General features: G+C 34.6%; 3 protein-coding genes across 4 annotated transcripts; 2 read left to right on the forward strand and 1 right to left on the reverse strand.

The window, feature by feature from the left end:
- The first annotated feature begins 731 nt into the window (after positions 1-731).
- LOC101895131 (syntaxin-17) lies at positions 732-3982 on the forward strand. Its single transcript, XM_005180117.4, has 2 exons — positions 732-1526; positions 2631-3982. Exons 1-2 carry the CDS (start codon positions 1202-1204, stop codon positions 3242-3244), a joined length of 939 nt encoding a protein of 312 aa, XP_005180174.2. The 5' UTR covers positions 732-1201; the 3' UTR covers positions 3245-3982.
- A 4192-nt stretch (positions 3983-8174) lies between these two features.
- On the reverse strand, positions 8175-9076 carry LOC131804492 (protein LLP homolog). The gene is made up of 2 exons (XM_059127448.1): positions 8790-9076; positions 8175-8720 (listed from the first exon to the last, which is right to left on the reverse strand). The coding sequence occupies exons 1-2, from the start codon at positions 8967-8969 to the stop codon at positions 8466-8468; spliced, it is 435 nt and encodes a 144-aa protein (XP_058983431.1). The 5' UTR covers positions 8970-9076; the 3' UTR covers positions 8175-8465.
- Positions 9077-10923: 1847 nt separating this feature from the next.
- On the forward strand, positions 10924-12494 carry LOC131804498 (transcription factor Adf-1-like). Of its 2 annotated transcripts, XM_059127466.1 has the most exons (4): positions 10924-11202; positions 11294-11429; positions 11483-11627; positions 11672-12494. In XM_059127466.1, the coding sequence occupies exons 2-4, from the start codon at positions 11297-11299 to the stop codon at positions 12129-12131; spliced, it is 738 nt and encodes a 245-aa protein (XP_058983449.1). In that variant the 5' UTR covers positions 10924-11202; positions 11294-11296; the 3' UTR covers positions 12132-12494. The 2 variants fall into 2 exon arrangements, with proteins under 2 accessions (XP_058983449.1, XP_058983450.1); XM_059127467.1 differs by having other exon boundaries at positions 10927-11429; positions 11690-12491.
- The last annotated feature ends 3902 nt before the right edge of the window (positions 12495-16396 follow it).

The following is a 16396-nucleotide window of genomic DNA, read 5'->3' on the forward strand; positions in this document are numbered from 1 at the left end:
ATGTCAAACAAGTTGTTGTAATTCGAATTCGCCGTAGAAATACATAAAAGAAATTCAAACATCATAGAGGAAAAAATAAACACAAAAATATAAAAATCAAATTTTGTGATATAATTCAAATAAAAAAAAAAAAAACAGAATATGAGGTGCTGTGCTGTTTGCAAAAGAAAGGATAGTGAACGACAAGCAACATTTTTCAATGTACCCAAGGAAGAGACGAAGAGGTTGAAGTGGAGTGCGATTTGTGGGATCACTTTAAACCCAAACGCCAAAATATGTTCTCATCACTTCAACCCAAAGTATATAACGGGCATAAGTTGTAGAATGAAATTATTACCAGACAGACGGACGGACGGACATCGCTAGATCGACTCCAAATGTCCTGAAACGGACTTGGTTCAAAGAGACCTAGTGTCTAAAACCGTTATTTCGATTTGGCCGTATAAAATTATATATACCCCCTTAAGCCATATAACTAAGGGCATAAAAAATATTGAAAATATTTTATTTGATTATTTTTTATACATCAGCGTTTGCTTCTTAAGTCTTTTGTTTTTGTCTTTTTATGGAGAAAATCATATGACTTGGGGTATAAAATATGTTTGGTGTAAATCTACTGCTTAATTCGTATGGTACGAAAATGACGCTGTACGATACGTCAGTATATAACCACAGAGGAAACACTCATCAGCTGATTGTTGTCCATCCACCCAGATGTCTAAACCACAGCCAACTTCACTTTATTATGTTATTGAGATGTGAAATGAAAAAAAGCAACGAAAAAACAAAGAATACCACACAAAAACAAAGAAAACAAATACCAAAATATAAAGAAAAAATTCAAGACGAAAATATTCGATAAGAATTAATGTGCAATTACACGGAAAATAAACGAAAAATTAGAGCAAATAAACAAAAAAGAAGAAAAACAACAATTGCTTTGGAGGAGATAATAAAAAGGCAGGAGGAGACAAACAAAAGGCGAATTGAACAATAACAAGTGGAAAAAAATATTTAAAAGTGAAATCGATCAAATCATTATTGTATGACTGTGTCGTCGCAGTAATTGCTTAATGTGAACAGCGGATACTTTAACATCAAAGCTTTTTACAGACTTGACTTGTCCATAAAGATTTAAAAAAATCAACTATTAGCCATTTCAAATCAAAAACAAAAATTGAGGAGTACTAAATACCTGTCTATGACCATGACACCAGCCATTGACAAAATTCCCTTAAAGCAGGCGGAAATCGCTGTGCGAAGATTTAATGACATGGCCATTCCTCACCATTTGGGCCTGCTGAAAAACCATCACAGCAACATTGAGAAGAGCCTGGCCTTGGGCGATTGGAACAAAATCAAAAAAGAAGAAATCAATGCCATGCGGGTAATAAAACAAATTAAAAATCTCCTACTCGAAATGGATGCGCTGAGAGAAAAGGTGAGGGATGATGATTTGGAACGTTTCGATGCCATGATGGAGGAGGGGAAACAAAAGGCATTCGATGGCATGAAAGAATATTTGGGTAAGACAATGTCCGCTTATTGTTATTTTTTTTTTTTTTTTTTTTTCAATAATTAACAATAAATTTATTGTTGAATGATCTCGTCGATAAGGGCAAGTCAGTCACACTTTTGTATAGAAGTGTGTATTTGTCTTGTGGTTGCCATGAAAGAATATATTTTACGCGACGTGATTATGGCACAACTCATTTATTCAAATCCGTTAGCAACAGTCAAAAAGGTATTCGGTATAGTTTACAAATGGACAATATTGTTCAACTTCTTCGGCTACCTTCCACTCCAAAGTTCAAAATTTCCAAAAAAAAAAATAATTTAGCTCATAAAAAGTGATACCCCCCATCGAATATTGTCCAATATTGTGCTATTGGACAATATTGGACCGCCTTTTTGATATTTCCTCCACAAAGGATCAATATTTTGTACAACCAATGCTCCTATAAAATGCGAATAAATCATGCCTTTTTTTTCAAACTTCACACATTCCAATATTTATACCAACACAAAATGCAATATATCCTATCTTCGTGTGAAGATGGAAGACGTGGACCTGCACAGACAATTTTCTGTCCCAGGCTGTAGTATGCATTAAGAACTTCAAATACCAAATTTGGAATAATTCCAGTGTATAATGTCGCTAAAATTATTAATATGCCGAATATCGGGATGTGCCGTTATATGGGGGCTATACCAAACTGTGGACCTGCACAAACAATTTTCTGTCATAGACTTTTAAAACATTTCCGGTGAATAATGTCGTGGTGTCTAAAATGTATATTTGGAGGTGTTACAAACGGAATGATAAACTTAATATACCCTCCATACTATGGTGGAGGGTATAAAAATCTTATAGTTATTTAGCTCAGTCTTTTTAAGAAAGGGCAAAGAACTGGTTTGTGCTCTCGAAATTTTTGGCCACAAAAAGTTATTTGAAACCAGAAATTTCGTTTTTCGTAATATTTCTACCCTGGAACCCAAGTTATCCCTAAAAGAGCTAGTTGCCAACACGAAAGGAACCGAATTCTATATTATCTTGGCAATTTCGCTAATTTCTTCATTGCTATCTGTTGTAAAAAATAAAATAAAACATTTACATTTTCCTTTTCCAGAATTACAGCTGAAATCTCCTACAAACACATTACGCTCCCAAGGTCCCTACGAAGAAGACGATGTGGAACAACATTTAAATGACACCGTTGAAATAGGCCAAACCCAGGCGTATCATCAAACACTACCGGAAATACGCACTAATTTCTCGCAAGAGGAACACATTTTAGCACAACGACAATCCTGTTTTGAGGAATTGCAGAATTTACAAGAAGAAATACGAGATTTAAATGGCATGTTTCATAATATGGGTGAACTAGTTCACCAGCAAGCCGAAAGTGTGCAAGCAATAGCAGATAATGCCGAAGAAGCTCTAGAAAATGTCCAGGCCGGAGAGAGTGCATTACGCAAAGTATTGTCCTACAAGAAGGCAATGTACCCTGTAATGGGAGCCCTGTTGGGTACTTGTGTTGGTGGCCCAATTGGTTTGGTGGCAGGCCTTAAGGCTGGCGGTTTGGCTGCTGTGGGATGTGGTATTTTAGGTTTTACAGGCGGCAGTGTTTTGAAAAGTAATCCCGCCATACTACAGGGTAACATTGAAGAAGAACAGCAGGCAACATTGGAGAATTCCGAACAAACACAGGAAGAAATTGAAATGACCAAAAAGGAAGACTGACAAATGGAGAATTATCATCATCAACCAATGACAGTGTGGTCGGCAGCAACGCGTCAGCTAATGAATTTTCAGGGAACGACTGCAAATCGTTTGGACCCAGTGGCTCAGGCCACCACCGGTGTATTGTGCAGTGTTAAATCTTATTGTAGCCTACAGTAGATCAAATAACCATGCCGTGTTTGCAATTTCTACTATGGAACTAATGTTTTTTTTTTTACAAATAATTTTTGATATTAGCCTCCTAAGTCATATTTATTATATTACAAACATACAAAAAAAAACAATCGAGTTACATACATAAAAAGCAAACGTATATTACAATGTTCGCTTATTTTAAATCTACAAAGGTAGGGAACTGAAATACAATACCTTTTCCAGAAGAGGAGTAGTTAAAATCCAACCAACCCTGTAGTAGACATTTGTTGTTATTGCAGTTGCAATTGAATAAATAGATTAGTCATACATTAAAACTAGACAAAGACATATTTGTCTTTTATAAAGTTACCTAGCAATGTTCATATTTACAGATTATGTTTATAATAGCGCGAGTGAACAATTTGCAAACTAAGCTTACATGATAAAAGCATTTTATGTACAAGCTTTTTAAGTTGTTTCCACTTTTGTGTATATTTTATCCCCCCGCTGTGTATATTGTCAATCAATTCCATGTTGTAAAGTTTTAATAAATATTTGTTAGAATGTGTGTATCCACCATTGCTCCCTTTTAATAGCAATTAAACAAAAAAAAAACGCCTTTTGTTTTATTTTTTTTTAGAAAGAAAAACAAGTTATTTTTCTTTGATTTGTTGTTGTTGCTTTTTTCTACAATCCTATTTACAATTGAGAACGAATGGTCAGTAGAAATATGGGTCAACACAATATCAATGAATGGCGTAATTGCATTAAATGATAGTGATATTTATATTAACCCTCGCACTTTTATTTGTTCTAGCTTAAATGTTACACATGTTTGCCTATGACGCTGGTTTATTGACTGGTTCAAATAATTAATCGCAAAATGGATTTGAACGAAAAAAAAACAAATTTGAAACCAGAAATGTTTTTCCAATAACGGTCTGTTTTTATACCCTCAGCCATATGGCTAGAGAGCGTATATATCATTTGATACGGTCCAAACGTGTCTAGTCGAAATAATAACCCTAAATCTCTTTGGACCAAATCCGTTTCAGAACGTTTGGAGTCGATCTGGCTGGTGCGCACGAAGGGAGTATCCGATTTGGTCCAAACTTGGTACATCGTAGATCGAGTTCGAAGGTGGGCAATATGGGTCTACATCCTCTGGCACCTCCCCCACAAAAAGGTCGAAATTTTCAAAAAAAAAAAAATATTTTTTTTTTTGCACAGAAAGGGAAAGAATCCAATTTTGCTCCAACTTTGCAAATCAATCAAATATTTGCCTCAGTGCTAGGCCAGGTGCAAAAATGGACAATATCGGTCCACTCGATTAAGTACCAAAATTTTGAATAATTCCAACTCTTATAGAATGAGATGTAAGAGTCCGATTGTCTTCAAAGTTCACACATCCCAATATTTATATTAACCCAAGTTGTGGTGTTAAGATGGAATATATCGGTCCATATATCGGGAATATATCGGTCCTTCTGGTACATCCCCCACAATTGCTCGAATTTTCAAAAACAAATATTTTTTCTGAACATAAAGAGAAACGATAATCCGATTTTGCTCAAACCTTGCAAATCCTAATATTTGCGTCAGTGCTAGGTCAGGTGCGAAAATTGACAATATCGGTCCACTCCATTAAGTAACCTCCTCCACAAAGAGTCAAAATTTTGAATAATTCCAACTCTTATAGAATGAGATGAAAGAGTTCGATTGTCTTCGAATTTCACACATCTCAATATTTATATTAACCTAAGGTCTAGTGTAAAGATGGAATATATCGGTCCATTGCTTCTGGTACCTCCACTACAAATGCTCGAATTTTTCTGAACAGAAAGAGAAACGATAATCCGACTTTTGCTCTAACTTTGCAAATCCTAATATTTGCATCAGTGCTAGGTCTGGTGCGGAAATGGACTATATCGGTCCACTCCATCAAGTACCTCCCCCACAAAGGGTCAACATTTTGATAAATTACAACTCTTATAGAATGAGATGTAAGAGTCCGATTGTCTTCAAATTTCACACATCCCAATATTTATATTAACCTAAGGTCGAGTGTAAAGATGGAATATATCGGTCCACTGCTTCTGGTACATCCACTACAGATGCTAGAATTTTTCAAAAAAAAAATATTTTCTGAACAGGAAGAGAAACGATAATCCGATTTTGCTTCAACTTTGCAAATTCTAATAATTGCGTCAGTTCTAAGTCTGGTGCGGAAATGGACAATATCGGTCCACTCTATCAAGTACTTCCTCCCCAAAGGGTCAAAATTTTGAATAATTACAACTCTTATAAAATGTGATGTGAGGGTCCGATTGTCTTCAAATTTCACACATCCCAATACTTTTATAAACACAAGATATGTTGTGAAGATGTAATATATTATTCCACTCCTTCTGGTATCCCCCCCCCACAAAGGGTCAAAATTTTGAATATCTATGGAGCTCATAAAACGCGAAATTAACATCCGGTTCCATTCAGGTTTGGTACATCTCAATATTTCTATCAAAACAAGATCTGTTACAAAGATGGCAGAGATCGGACCAGTTCTTTTGCTACCTGTCCCACATAGGGTTCAAGATTTTGAAAAACAAAACGCTGAAAGAAAGCTAAATAAGCATCAAACTCTTCTCAAATTTCACACACACAAACATTTTTGCTAATACAAAATCTGTTGTGAAGATGATATATATCTGTGAAACCCTTCTGGTATCTTATTAACAAAGGGTGATAATTTGCCATACTTTTATCTGCCATAACTTACGAAAAAAGTCAGCGATTCTTTACAACGATTTGCTATATCTAAATATTTCTCTCAACCAGAAACCTGAGATGATTATGGAACATATGATTTTCTATAAATTGGATATAAATGTTCGATTTTTTGGAATTTTGCCCAAACCAATATTTTTATCTGTATTAGATGAGGTACTTTATGCCCATTTTAACATTTTCTAAAAATTAAAACATGTGTCATGTAAAATGAATAAAGTTACCAACCTTTCACCAAGTTACCCCATATTTATATCGTACTTATTTAGGTCCGATACGAAATAGACAATATTGGCCCATTCCTTTAGAATCCACTCCATAGAGGGTCAACAGGTTGAATAATCATACAGAAGTCAAAATATATTTAAATAATCGAGCAATGACTGAGGGTATTAGTCTGTCGGCAAACTCGACTAATATTTTCTAACTTGTTCTATCAAACTCAGATGGAGTTGGAAATTGACAATATCGATCCACTCCTTCTGATACCTCCTCCATAAAAGCTCAAAATAGTCACAGAAAGTAATTTACCTTATAGAACAAGAAAATGTCATCCGATTTGGTTCAAGCTTTGCTCAGGATCTTCCCCACAAGGTTCAGCGTTTTAAAGAATCAAAACGCTAATAAAATGAAAAAATTTTTGAATAACTATAAGTCTCATGAAATGCAAAACAATTTTTCGACGATTTTTTCAACTTTGTACAATGGAAGGGGACGGAAAAAACATAGGAACTTACCGGCCCATGCCTTTTGGTACCACTCCACAATTTACAATTTTGAATAATTATAACTCTCACAATATGGTTTGGTTTAAAGATGCGCGAATTGGGCAACTGCTTCACTTGGAGACCTTCCATTGTGTTTATCCTAGAAGAAATAATAATTTTAAGGATAGGAGAGATATAGAAGCGAGAGGTAGAAGAAAAGATTTTTAGAGAAAAGTGTAGTTAGTCGGGTGGTCTGTCCAGCCAGGAAATGCCCTACGCAAATTTGTAAATGATGGTGGGTATCTATGTCTGAGAAGAACGTTGGAGTTTCAATTCTCCACCTGTCAAATGGTCTATGTCTCTTGTTGGATAACAAGGGGCATCTGTAAAGCAGATGTTCATTTGTCTCTATCTCTTCTTCGTCGTCACAGTAGTCCGGGAAATTAGTGTCTCATCTTGAGACCAGTAATCTGATACTGCAGCGACCAATTAGTATATCCTCTACGATTCTTATATCTGATTATCTGAGTGATAGAAGAGAACTTGTTCTTCTCCTTAAGATTACAAGAGAGATGGTCTTAAATACCCTTCTTCTACTTCTTCCTGCTTCTTCGATTAGATATTTTTTTGAAGGAGCTGACATTATAGCTTATTGCTGGTATAATAGTCTCTAGCCCCCTACGTTATCGGCATATGTGATTGTCTGTATTCGAAGATAGATTTTTTGAAGGAGCTGACATAATAGCTTATTGTTGGTGTAACAGTCACAAGTCCCCTAAGTTATCGGCATATGTGACTGTCTTCATTCGAAGCTGGTCGAAGCCCACAAGTATCTCACCCTGTATCTCAATATTTCTATCAACCATATATCTGACGTAAATATGAAATGTGTCGGTACCCCAAAAGAGTTTTGGGTCTCCAGGATAAACATGTTTTGGGTCTCCAATATATTGCTTTTGAACTTTGTAGAATTCAAAATAATAACGTATATACAATAATAATATCATTTAATTACATCTAGAATCATTGGAACAAAATATGGGTCTTATCGGTCCACCTTTTGTTAAATCCTGTAAGAGAAGACCTCCATCCAAAAAATGTCGAATGTCTTGGTACACATTTCCTGATTGATTTCTAACTCTTATTTATAGGTGGTATTATAGACCACATATAGGTATTCTAGCCCACTGCAGCGAGTAACTGGCTCATAGCTACGCGATACAAAATTACATTACATTTGCATCGATTTCTGGGCCATATCTTGTCGAAGTCGCCTCTTCCTTAGTTCTAAAAATACTAGCATATTAATGTCTCAATATTTATTTACTCAAGATAAGTTATATCTCATTTTATAAAAAGGATGGAAATACAAATCTTTATATTTGTATTTTTTTTTTCTTTTTCATAAATTATATTAGCTTAGCCTAACAAGGTGATTTCTGCTTGTAAAATCATTTCCCTTATGAAAATAACGTTTAGAAAACCCATAAACATTTAACGTTGTTGAGTACAAGAAATAAACTTACAATCTAAATTCATTATTCACAGCTTAATGGTAAAACGATGAATGGCGTCGTGAAAACCCCCAGAGAAAATTAGAGTGGGACATTTGTTACAGTCCATGTTTGCTTGAATCGCTTCATACGGGAATGATTAATCTTGCGTATACGTTTGGCTGTTTTCTTGGGTTTATACCACGGTGGATAGGAACCATGTTGATCTTTCAGAGTCTTTGTATTGTAGACATGAACCTTGCCAGTTTTTTCATTGACAACGGTGACATTTTCACCTTTTTCACGTTGCTCCTGTAGTTCATGGGTCAGTTCTTCCTCTTCTTTTGTTTTCTTTTCCTACGATATGGAGGAAAATGTAACTCTTTAATATAATTGTAAATTCTATTTATTATACGCATAAAATACCATTTTCAATTCTTTGGCAGTTTTGACAGTGGCCACCTCTGCGATTTCTTTCATATCTTCGTCCGTGTCCATTATGCCAAGAGTTTTCTTTAGCCGGGCCAATTCCTTGACTTCATATCGTGCCTTTTTGGCTTTGCTATTTTCCTCGCGTCGTTTACGTGATTTATTTGTACGACCCATGTTAATTTGTTTTTATTAATTAACTAAATTATTATCTTTTTTTTCGGAAATATCCAACTTTTCCCAATAAACACGTGTTGTGTTGTTTGGCGTTTGAATAAAAACAACAGATGTTATTTGACAGTTGTTGCTGTCACACTTTAACAGTGTTGCCATGACAAAGTGGACGTTGCCAGATTAGCTTACAATACACAGAGAAAAAAAATAAATGATTTCTTTGTTAAGGGGTAGACTTATGGCACAACCAGAAAAGTAGTATAAAATTGAAGGTAATTGAAAAATGCGAATGGAATATATATTATATCACAAAATGAACGATATTATTATATCGCTTCAATACCCTCAGCCATATGGCTACAGAGGGTATATATCATTTGATACGGCCAAAACGTGCCTCATTGAAATAACGGTTTTAGACCCTAGGACCAAATCCGTTTCAGGACATTTCTAGTCGATCTAGTGATGTTCGTCTGTCCGTCTATCTGGCTGGTACACACGATTACTCTCGAAGGGAGTATCCGATTTGATCCAAATTTGGTACATCGTAATATTATTGTCAAACTTAGATTAAGTTCGGAGTTGACACGAACTGTCAAAATTTCAAAAAAAAAAAAAATATATATATTTTTTGCACACAAAGAGAAAGGATAAAGATAAATCCTAATATTTGCATCAGTGCCCGTTCAGGTGCGAAAATTGTCCACTTCATCTAGTACCTCCCACACGAAGGGTCAAAATTTTGAATAATTATAACTCTCATAAAATGTGATGCAATTGTCTTTAATTACACACATTACAATATTTTTATTAACGCAAGGTCTGGTGTGAAGATGAAATGAGATGGCAAATCTCAATATTTCCACCAACACAAGATCTGTTATAAAGACGGTAGAGATCCGACCATTCCTTCTGGTACCTACCCCACAAAGTGTCAAAGGTTTGAATAACAAAAACCATCATAAAATCCGAAATAAGCATCCGATTCTCTTCATATTTCACACATCCCATTATTTCTACTAACACAGGGTCTGCTGTGAAGATGGAATATATCGACTCCACTCCTTCTGGTACTTCCCCCACAAAGGGGAAAAATGTTGAGTATCCATGAAGCTTAGAAAACGCGAAATTAACATCCGATTCCATTCAGAGTTGGTACATCTCAATATTTCCATTAACACAAGATCTGTTATAAAGATGTAAGAGATCGGACCATTTCTTCTGGTATATACCCCACAAAGGGCTCAAGATTTTTGAACAAACAAAACGCTCAAAGAGAGCGAAATAAGTATCCAACTTTCTTCTAATTTCACACATATTTTTGCTGACGTAAGATCTGTTGGGAAGATGATATATATCTGCCAACCTCTTAGGTACCTCACCGACAGAGGGTCACAATTTCCAATACTTATATCTGTCACAACTTGCGAAACAAATCGTCGATTCTTTACTATTTGCTATATATTTCTCTTAACCAGAAATCTGATACGAATATGTAATTTATCAGAATTTATGATTTCCCATAAAATTGGATATAATTGTCCGATTTCCTTCAAATTTGGCACATAACAATATTTTTATCTGTTTTATATGAAGTATGAAAACGGAATACTTCGGTCTGCTTTATCTGTTACCTCGCGCATATTTCCAAAGTATAGGAAGTAGTCGATATAGTCCAAATCTACGAGTTGGTCAATATTGGCCAACTGATTCGGAATCTACCTCATAAAGAGTGAACAGTTTGAATAATCATAACTCAAGGCTGGGGATATACGCCTGTCGGAAAAACCTACTGATACTATTTTACTTGTTCCATGGCAAAAAAAAATTGCTAAATCGAATATGGCAACCCTTATCTGAAGTACTCGATAAAATTTATTTTACAAAAATAATAAATAATAGATTATTTTTGACGTCCCATATTTTACGAAGACGAATTTAGAGTTGAGTAGTTCTCGAATAATATTTTATTATAAGCCAATCTTTAAGGATCATAAGTGAAATTACGTCCATGGACTACACGATTTGTGCAAATTTGAAAACATTTCGTCTAATAGAGCCTTATGCATTCATAACCATAACCATATAAAACAGATGTTCAAACCAATCTTACGGTGGTGAATTGAATAATGTATAATGGAGACATACCATAACGCCATGGCCACGGACATAGACATCAATTGAACTTTAGTTTTCTGCCGTAACCATAACAAAACAAACGATTGTTTATTTATTTGTAATTATGCTATTGTGTTCTGATATTGTTAAGTTTTGATTAAATATTTTCGCCTGCACTTCAGTTTACACTTCTTTGAATGATTATCTAGATAATGGATGACAAAAAGCTAATTGAGTCTGTTCGAAACTGCCCTTGCCTGTATGATAAAACCCACAAAGACTTCAAGGATAGGGAGAAAAAACGACGAGCTTGGATTGAAGTTGCCAATAATTTGGACGTTGATGGTAAATATAACATTAATTTGATTTTATAATATTAACTAAATGCCTGTGAATAGAAACTATAGCTATGAAACGCTGGGGAAATTTGAGGGAGCGATTCAGCAAGGATATACGAAATCCTCAAAACTCCTCAGGAAGTGGAAAGCAGTGGGCCCTATTAGAAAGTCTGCAATTTCTACGAAGTCATATTATCTCCCGACCGTAAGTAAAAAACTAGTATTAAGATTCATAATTTGTCAAGAAAGTATATATTTATTTTACAGCATGCGACAAAGTGCCCCAATATTGAAAACCGACATTAAACCAGACATTCTTAACGAATCGTCTTCATCATCTTGTGTTTTACCTGTGCAATCTGCTCAACTTGACTCCGAAGAATCAATTTCAACGTTTCCAATGCAATCAAATTCAATTTCGCCCACTAAGTCTTGGCCATCAACGTCACGGATAAAAAAGCGAAAGTCCTCTCTACGGCTTGGCGAAATGGACACCACTATAGGGGAGACAGTAAAAACATTCCAGGAAATATCTACACGAAAGGCACGCCGAGAAGAATTTAGTTTGGAGATATGCGGTTTTGGTACAATGATATGCTCGGCAATTTCAAAAATGAAAAAATCCACCCAAGCTGCTGTGATTCGTCGTTGCACGGATATTGTTATGCAGGCGCAGATTGACGAACACGAAGGAGACCAACGGGAATGAAAATAATAATTTAATTATAATGAATTGTAATTATATTTTTAGAAATTATCTCTGATGCTGAAATCAAAGTACAAATAATATAGTCATAAAATGAACCACTACTACATTATATATGTAATAAACTATTAAATTTAAGAATTAAAAACAGTGGAATATAAGTTTTGCAATATATATTAATTTTTGATGTAAAGTAGTTTCCTAACAGAATATTTTTTTTTGGCATTGTATTTATATTCATAGAAATTACCTCTGATGCTGAAATCAAAGTACAAATAATATAGTCATAAAATGAACCATTACTACATTACATATGTAATAAACTATTAAATTTAAGAATTTAAAACAGTGGAATATGAATTTTGAAATATAGTAATTTTTAATGTAAAGTAGTTTCCTAACAGAATAGTTTTTTTTTGGCATTTTTTGGTTGGAGTTCCACTCTTGTCCTTAGAACTTGTCATTAAAATCCCAAGGGTATTTTCTGTAATGCGTTTTTTTTTTTAAGAGGAAAACACAATCAATGAAGTAATGTGGGAAGAGTTGTAATGTGAACGAAAGAGGACTAGAGAGGTCGTAGTGGCAGGCGATATTCCAAAAAAATCTTCTCCAAATCTCATTACAGGAAAAATGCCACCACCACTTTTACTTCCATTAGCTTCCACCCGCATAGCTATAAATTTGTTTGCTGCTAACAGTGCAAGGCTAAAACATTGCTTATAATTTGAAAATATTGAGACTGATTTCGGAGGATATTTTATAGCAATATATTTTCGGTGAATGGTGCCTTGCAGTTTAGGATTTTACACATTTGCCTGTATCTGGGTGATGTCTTCATATTGCTAATCGGGTGGATCACTCAGATAGTCTCACATTGCTCCTACATATATAAATAAAAGCTGTTTATGGTTATGGCACCGCTGATCGATGAAATGAAATCTGATTGCGGTTACGTTTATGGCTATGGCGATGCTGTATCTTGCGTCTGATTGTTTTGGATATTAAAACAGGGCCGGGCAGAGAGTCGCACATGTATATTTTTCCATTTTTATACCCTCCACCATAGTATGGAGGGTATAGGAAGTTTGTCATTCCGTTTATAACACTTCGAAATATACATTTTAGACCCCACAAAGTATATATATTCTTGAGCAGCATTCAATTCTATGTCGATTTAGCTATGACCGTCCATCTGTCCGTCTGTGGAAAACATTCTAGCTTCCGAACAAAATGGAGTAGGTTAATAAAATTTCACTCAAATATTATGTCTGCAGGACTTTTAGTATTGAAAATGTAGGTCCACGTTTTGGTATAGCCCCCATATAACGGCACCTCCCGATATTCGGTATTTTGATGATTTTAGCGACATTATTCACCGGAAATGTTTCAAATTTGGCATTTGAAGTTCGTAATAGATACTACAGCCTAAGACAGAAAAGTGTCTGTGCAGGTCCACATCTTCGTATAGCTCCCATATAACAGCACCTCCCGATATTCGGTATTTTGACGACTTTAGCGACATTATTCACCGGATATTGTTTCAAATTTGGTATTTGAAGTTCGTAATGGATTTTACAGTCTAGACATAAATTGTCTGTGCAGGTCCACGTCTTCGTATAGCCCCCATATAACGGTACCTCCCGATATTCGGTATTTTGATGACTTTAGCGACATTATTCACCGGAATTGTTCCAAATTTGGTATATGAAGTTCGTAATGGATATTATAGCCTATGACAGAAAATTGTTTGTGCAGGTTCACGTCTTCGTATACATATATAGCGGCACCTCCCGATATTCGTTATTTTGATAATTTTAGGTCCACGTCGTCGTGTATACCCTAATACAACGGTTACATTCGGTATTTGTATGATTTTAACAGAATTTTCGTCGGATTTTATTTTTTGAAAACGGAACTATTAAATTAAAATTAAACGATTAATTAATACTCTAAAACCGCAAAGTAAGCAACACCGAAGAGGAGAATGAGGAAATGTAACGGCTGATATAATAAAAAAAGTGCTTGCACTCAAAAAAAAAAAATGCAGAGAGTTTTAAATCCCAATGGGCCATCCCAGCGGATTTTTTAGCACATACATCTTCCATCTGAGACCAATGACAATGTAGGTGCGACCCATCCAAAGCCTATATACAATTTCTACTTACATTTACACAGAGATGGCCTAGGCCGTCAGACGAGTCCGAAATCTACCGACAATGTAAGCGAATGTTGGATGGGTCCGAAATCGACCGACAACGTAAGTGAATGTTGGATGGGTCCGAAATCTATCAACATTGTAAGCGAAGGTTGGATGGGTCCGATTCCATCAACATTTTAGATTGTGGAACTTAAATTTCAGCTGTCTCTTATTAAAATATTCGTATTTAACAGTGTTTTCAACAATAAAATATTCTTATTATAATTAGAAATAATGCATAAAAACGAAATTCATAAAACATATTCAAAAGACGTGGGAAGAAATAAAGCTTAAACTAAAGGAAAAAAAATTATTTTTCCAGTTTTTTATTGTAGGACATTGTTCGGAAGTGTCTGGCCTTAGGGAATTTGAAACAATTTCTAATCCTGTTCATTGAATCCTTCACATATGACAGCTTCTGAAATAAGGATAGAAAATATAGAACAATTTTTAAATATTAAACAGTTATACTATAGAATAGACTAATAGACTACATTTTAAGGTAATATAATATCACTTTTCAATAAATATGTAAGAAGAAATTTAACTTACCGAAAATGGCCATAATTAAAATTTATATTCCTTAAACGCCTTTTTATTTTGGGTACCATCATAGCTGTAAGATAATATTATAGAAATGTCATTAATCTTGCAGAAGTTTTTAATCTGGCGAAATTATAATTTTTATGATACTAACCTGAAAGAATTTAAATTATTAATGGATTATAACGGAGAGTTTTTAATATTCTTACATATTTTCCAAAATCTTCTACAATTTTGGAATGCATGGAATCTGCTCATTTTGTAGAATATCATTGTTTTCCAAACAGTCCGTCCTCAACTGTGCATTTCTTTTTAAATTGTCTGCTTCCACTTACTATATTCTTATTTTACTAATTTATTTTATTAACTTTTGTTCAAAATTCACAACTTGCACTTTCAAAAACACTTCACAGAATAAAATTTTGCTTCAAAAAAGAAAGAAGCATCAAAAATGAATAACGGTACAACAGCAGCTGCAACAATAAACAAAAAAAGTTACAAAACAATACAAAGGCATCCGATTCAGATGCAAGTGCGATGGACAGTTTTTATTGTATTTTGTTTTGTTCTTTAATTCTAACATGGATTTTGTTTCACAATGTAATAGCAATACGACTCATCCGATTCGGATGCTAGTTGTATGCTATTAACCACTGTTATTTCATTTTTTCCTATTGACAATATAGCATACATTTGGATGGGTATTAAATTGTAATGGCCAGCGGACTGCTGGGATATGGAGTTTGTGCTCTCTTCCACATTCTAGGCTCCAAATTCTCTCTAACCATTTTAACACAACAAAATGCAACAACGAAGCTCAACAGAGAATGACAGAATTGTAAAGATGCAGACAAATGGGAAGTTATTCATTCTGTTTTTAGACGTCAGTCGCTACGTTACCAACAGATAAAATAATTTTAACATAACTTAATCTAAATTAGTTTCGGTTTGTCTTAGTTGACCAACAAAATATTGTAAAATTAAATGTAATATAATAAAAATTAAGAAGTTGCGGTGTGTAGGTATTATATTTTAAACGAAAATCACTACAAAGTTTCCCCTTAAACCGGAAGTGAATTCACATATGTGTGTGTGTGTGTGAGTGAAGTTTTGCAAGAAAAATAAAAATACAAGGTTTTAATATACACAGGTAAATATGTTCTTGAAAATTACAAACTGAGAATTATAAAAACCGCTGCTGAAGTTGTTTTTTTTTTGTTCTAAACTTTTGCAATGAACCGTGATTTGTGTTTTTTTTTGACATTGCAGTCAGTGTACATCCAACTGCGAATGAAGGTTATACTTACTTTGTTGTGACAATAAATAGAAGACCACAAAATGGACAAACTGTCATGGGAAAAGTTTGAATCGGGAAATATGGCTGGGTTGAACATTTTGTACTTTCCAAGTCGAATAAATCTAAATTATATTCAAATAAGCTGGAAAATTATGCTAGGACTTTATAATTTTAAATACGTATTGGCGGGATGAACTTCTATTAGTTATGGACGCCAAATATACAGGGTGA

The sequence above is a fragment of the Musca domestica genome, unplaced genomic scaffold, assembly GCF_030504385.1.
Source record: "Musca domestica strain aabys unplaced genomic scaffold, Musca_domestica.polishedcontigs.V.1.1 45, whole genome shotgun sequence".
NCBI classification, from domain to species: Eukaryota; Metazoa; Arthropoda; class Insecta; order Diptera; family Muscidae; genus Musca; species Musca domestica.

Coding starts and splice junctions, on each gene's coding strand:
- LOC131804492 (XM_059127448.1), bottom strand. CDS start 8,969: ATGGGTCGTACAAATAAATCACGTAAACGACGCGAGGAAAATAGCAAA. Junction 8,721..8,789: donor CTGCCAAAGAATTGAAAATG/GTATTTTATGCG, acceptor TCCATATCGTAG/GAAAAGAAAACAAAAGAAGA.
- LOC131804498 (XM_059127466.1), top strand. CDS start 11,297: ATGGATGACAAAAAGCTAATTGAGTCTGTTCGAAACTGCCCTTGCCTG. Junction 11,430..11,482: donor CAATAATTTGGACGTTGATG/GTAAATATAACA, acceptor GCCTGTGAATAG/AAACTATAGCTATGAAACGC. Junction 11,628..11,671: donor AGTCATATTATCTCCCGACC/GTAAGTAAAAAA, acceptor TTGTCAAGAAAG/TATATATTTATTTTACAGCA.
- LOC101895131 (XM_005180117.4), top strand. CDS start 1,202: ATGACCATGACACCAGCCATTGACAAAATTCCCTTAAAGCAGGCGGAA. Junction 1,527..2,630: donor TGGCATGAAAGAATATTTGG/GTAAGACAATGT, acceptor TTCCTTTTCCAG/AATTACAGCTGAAATCTCCT.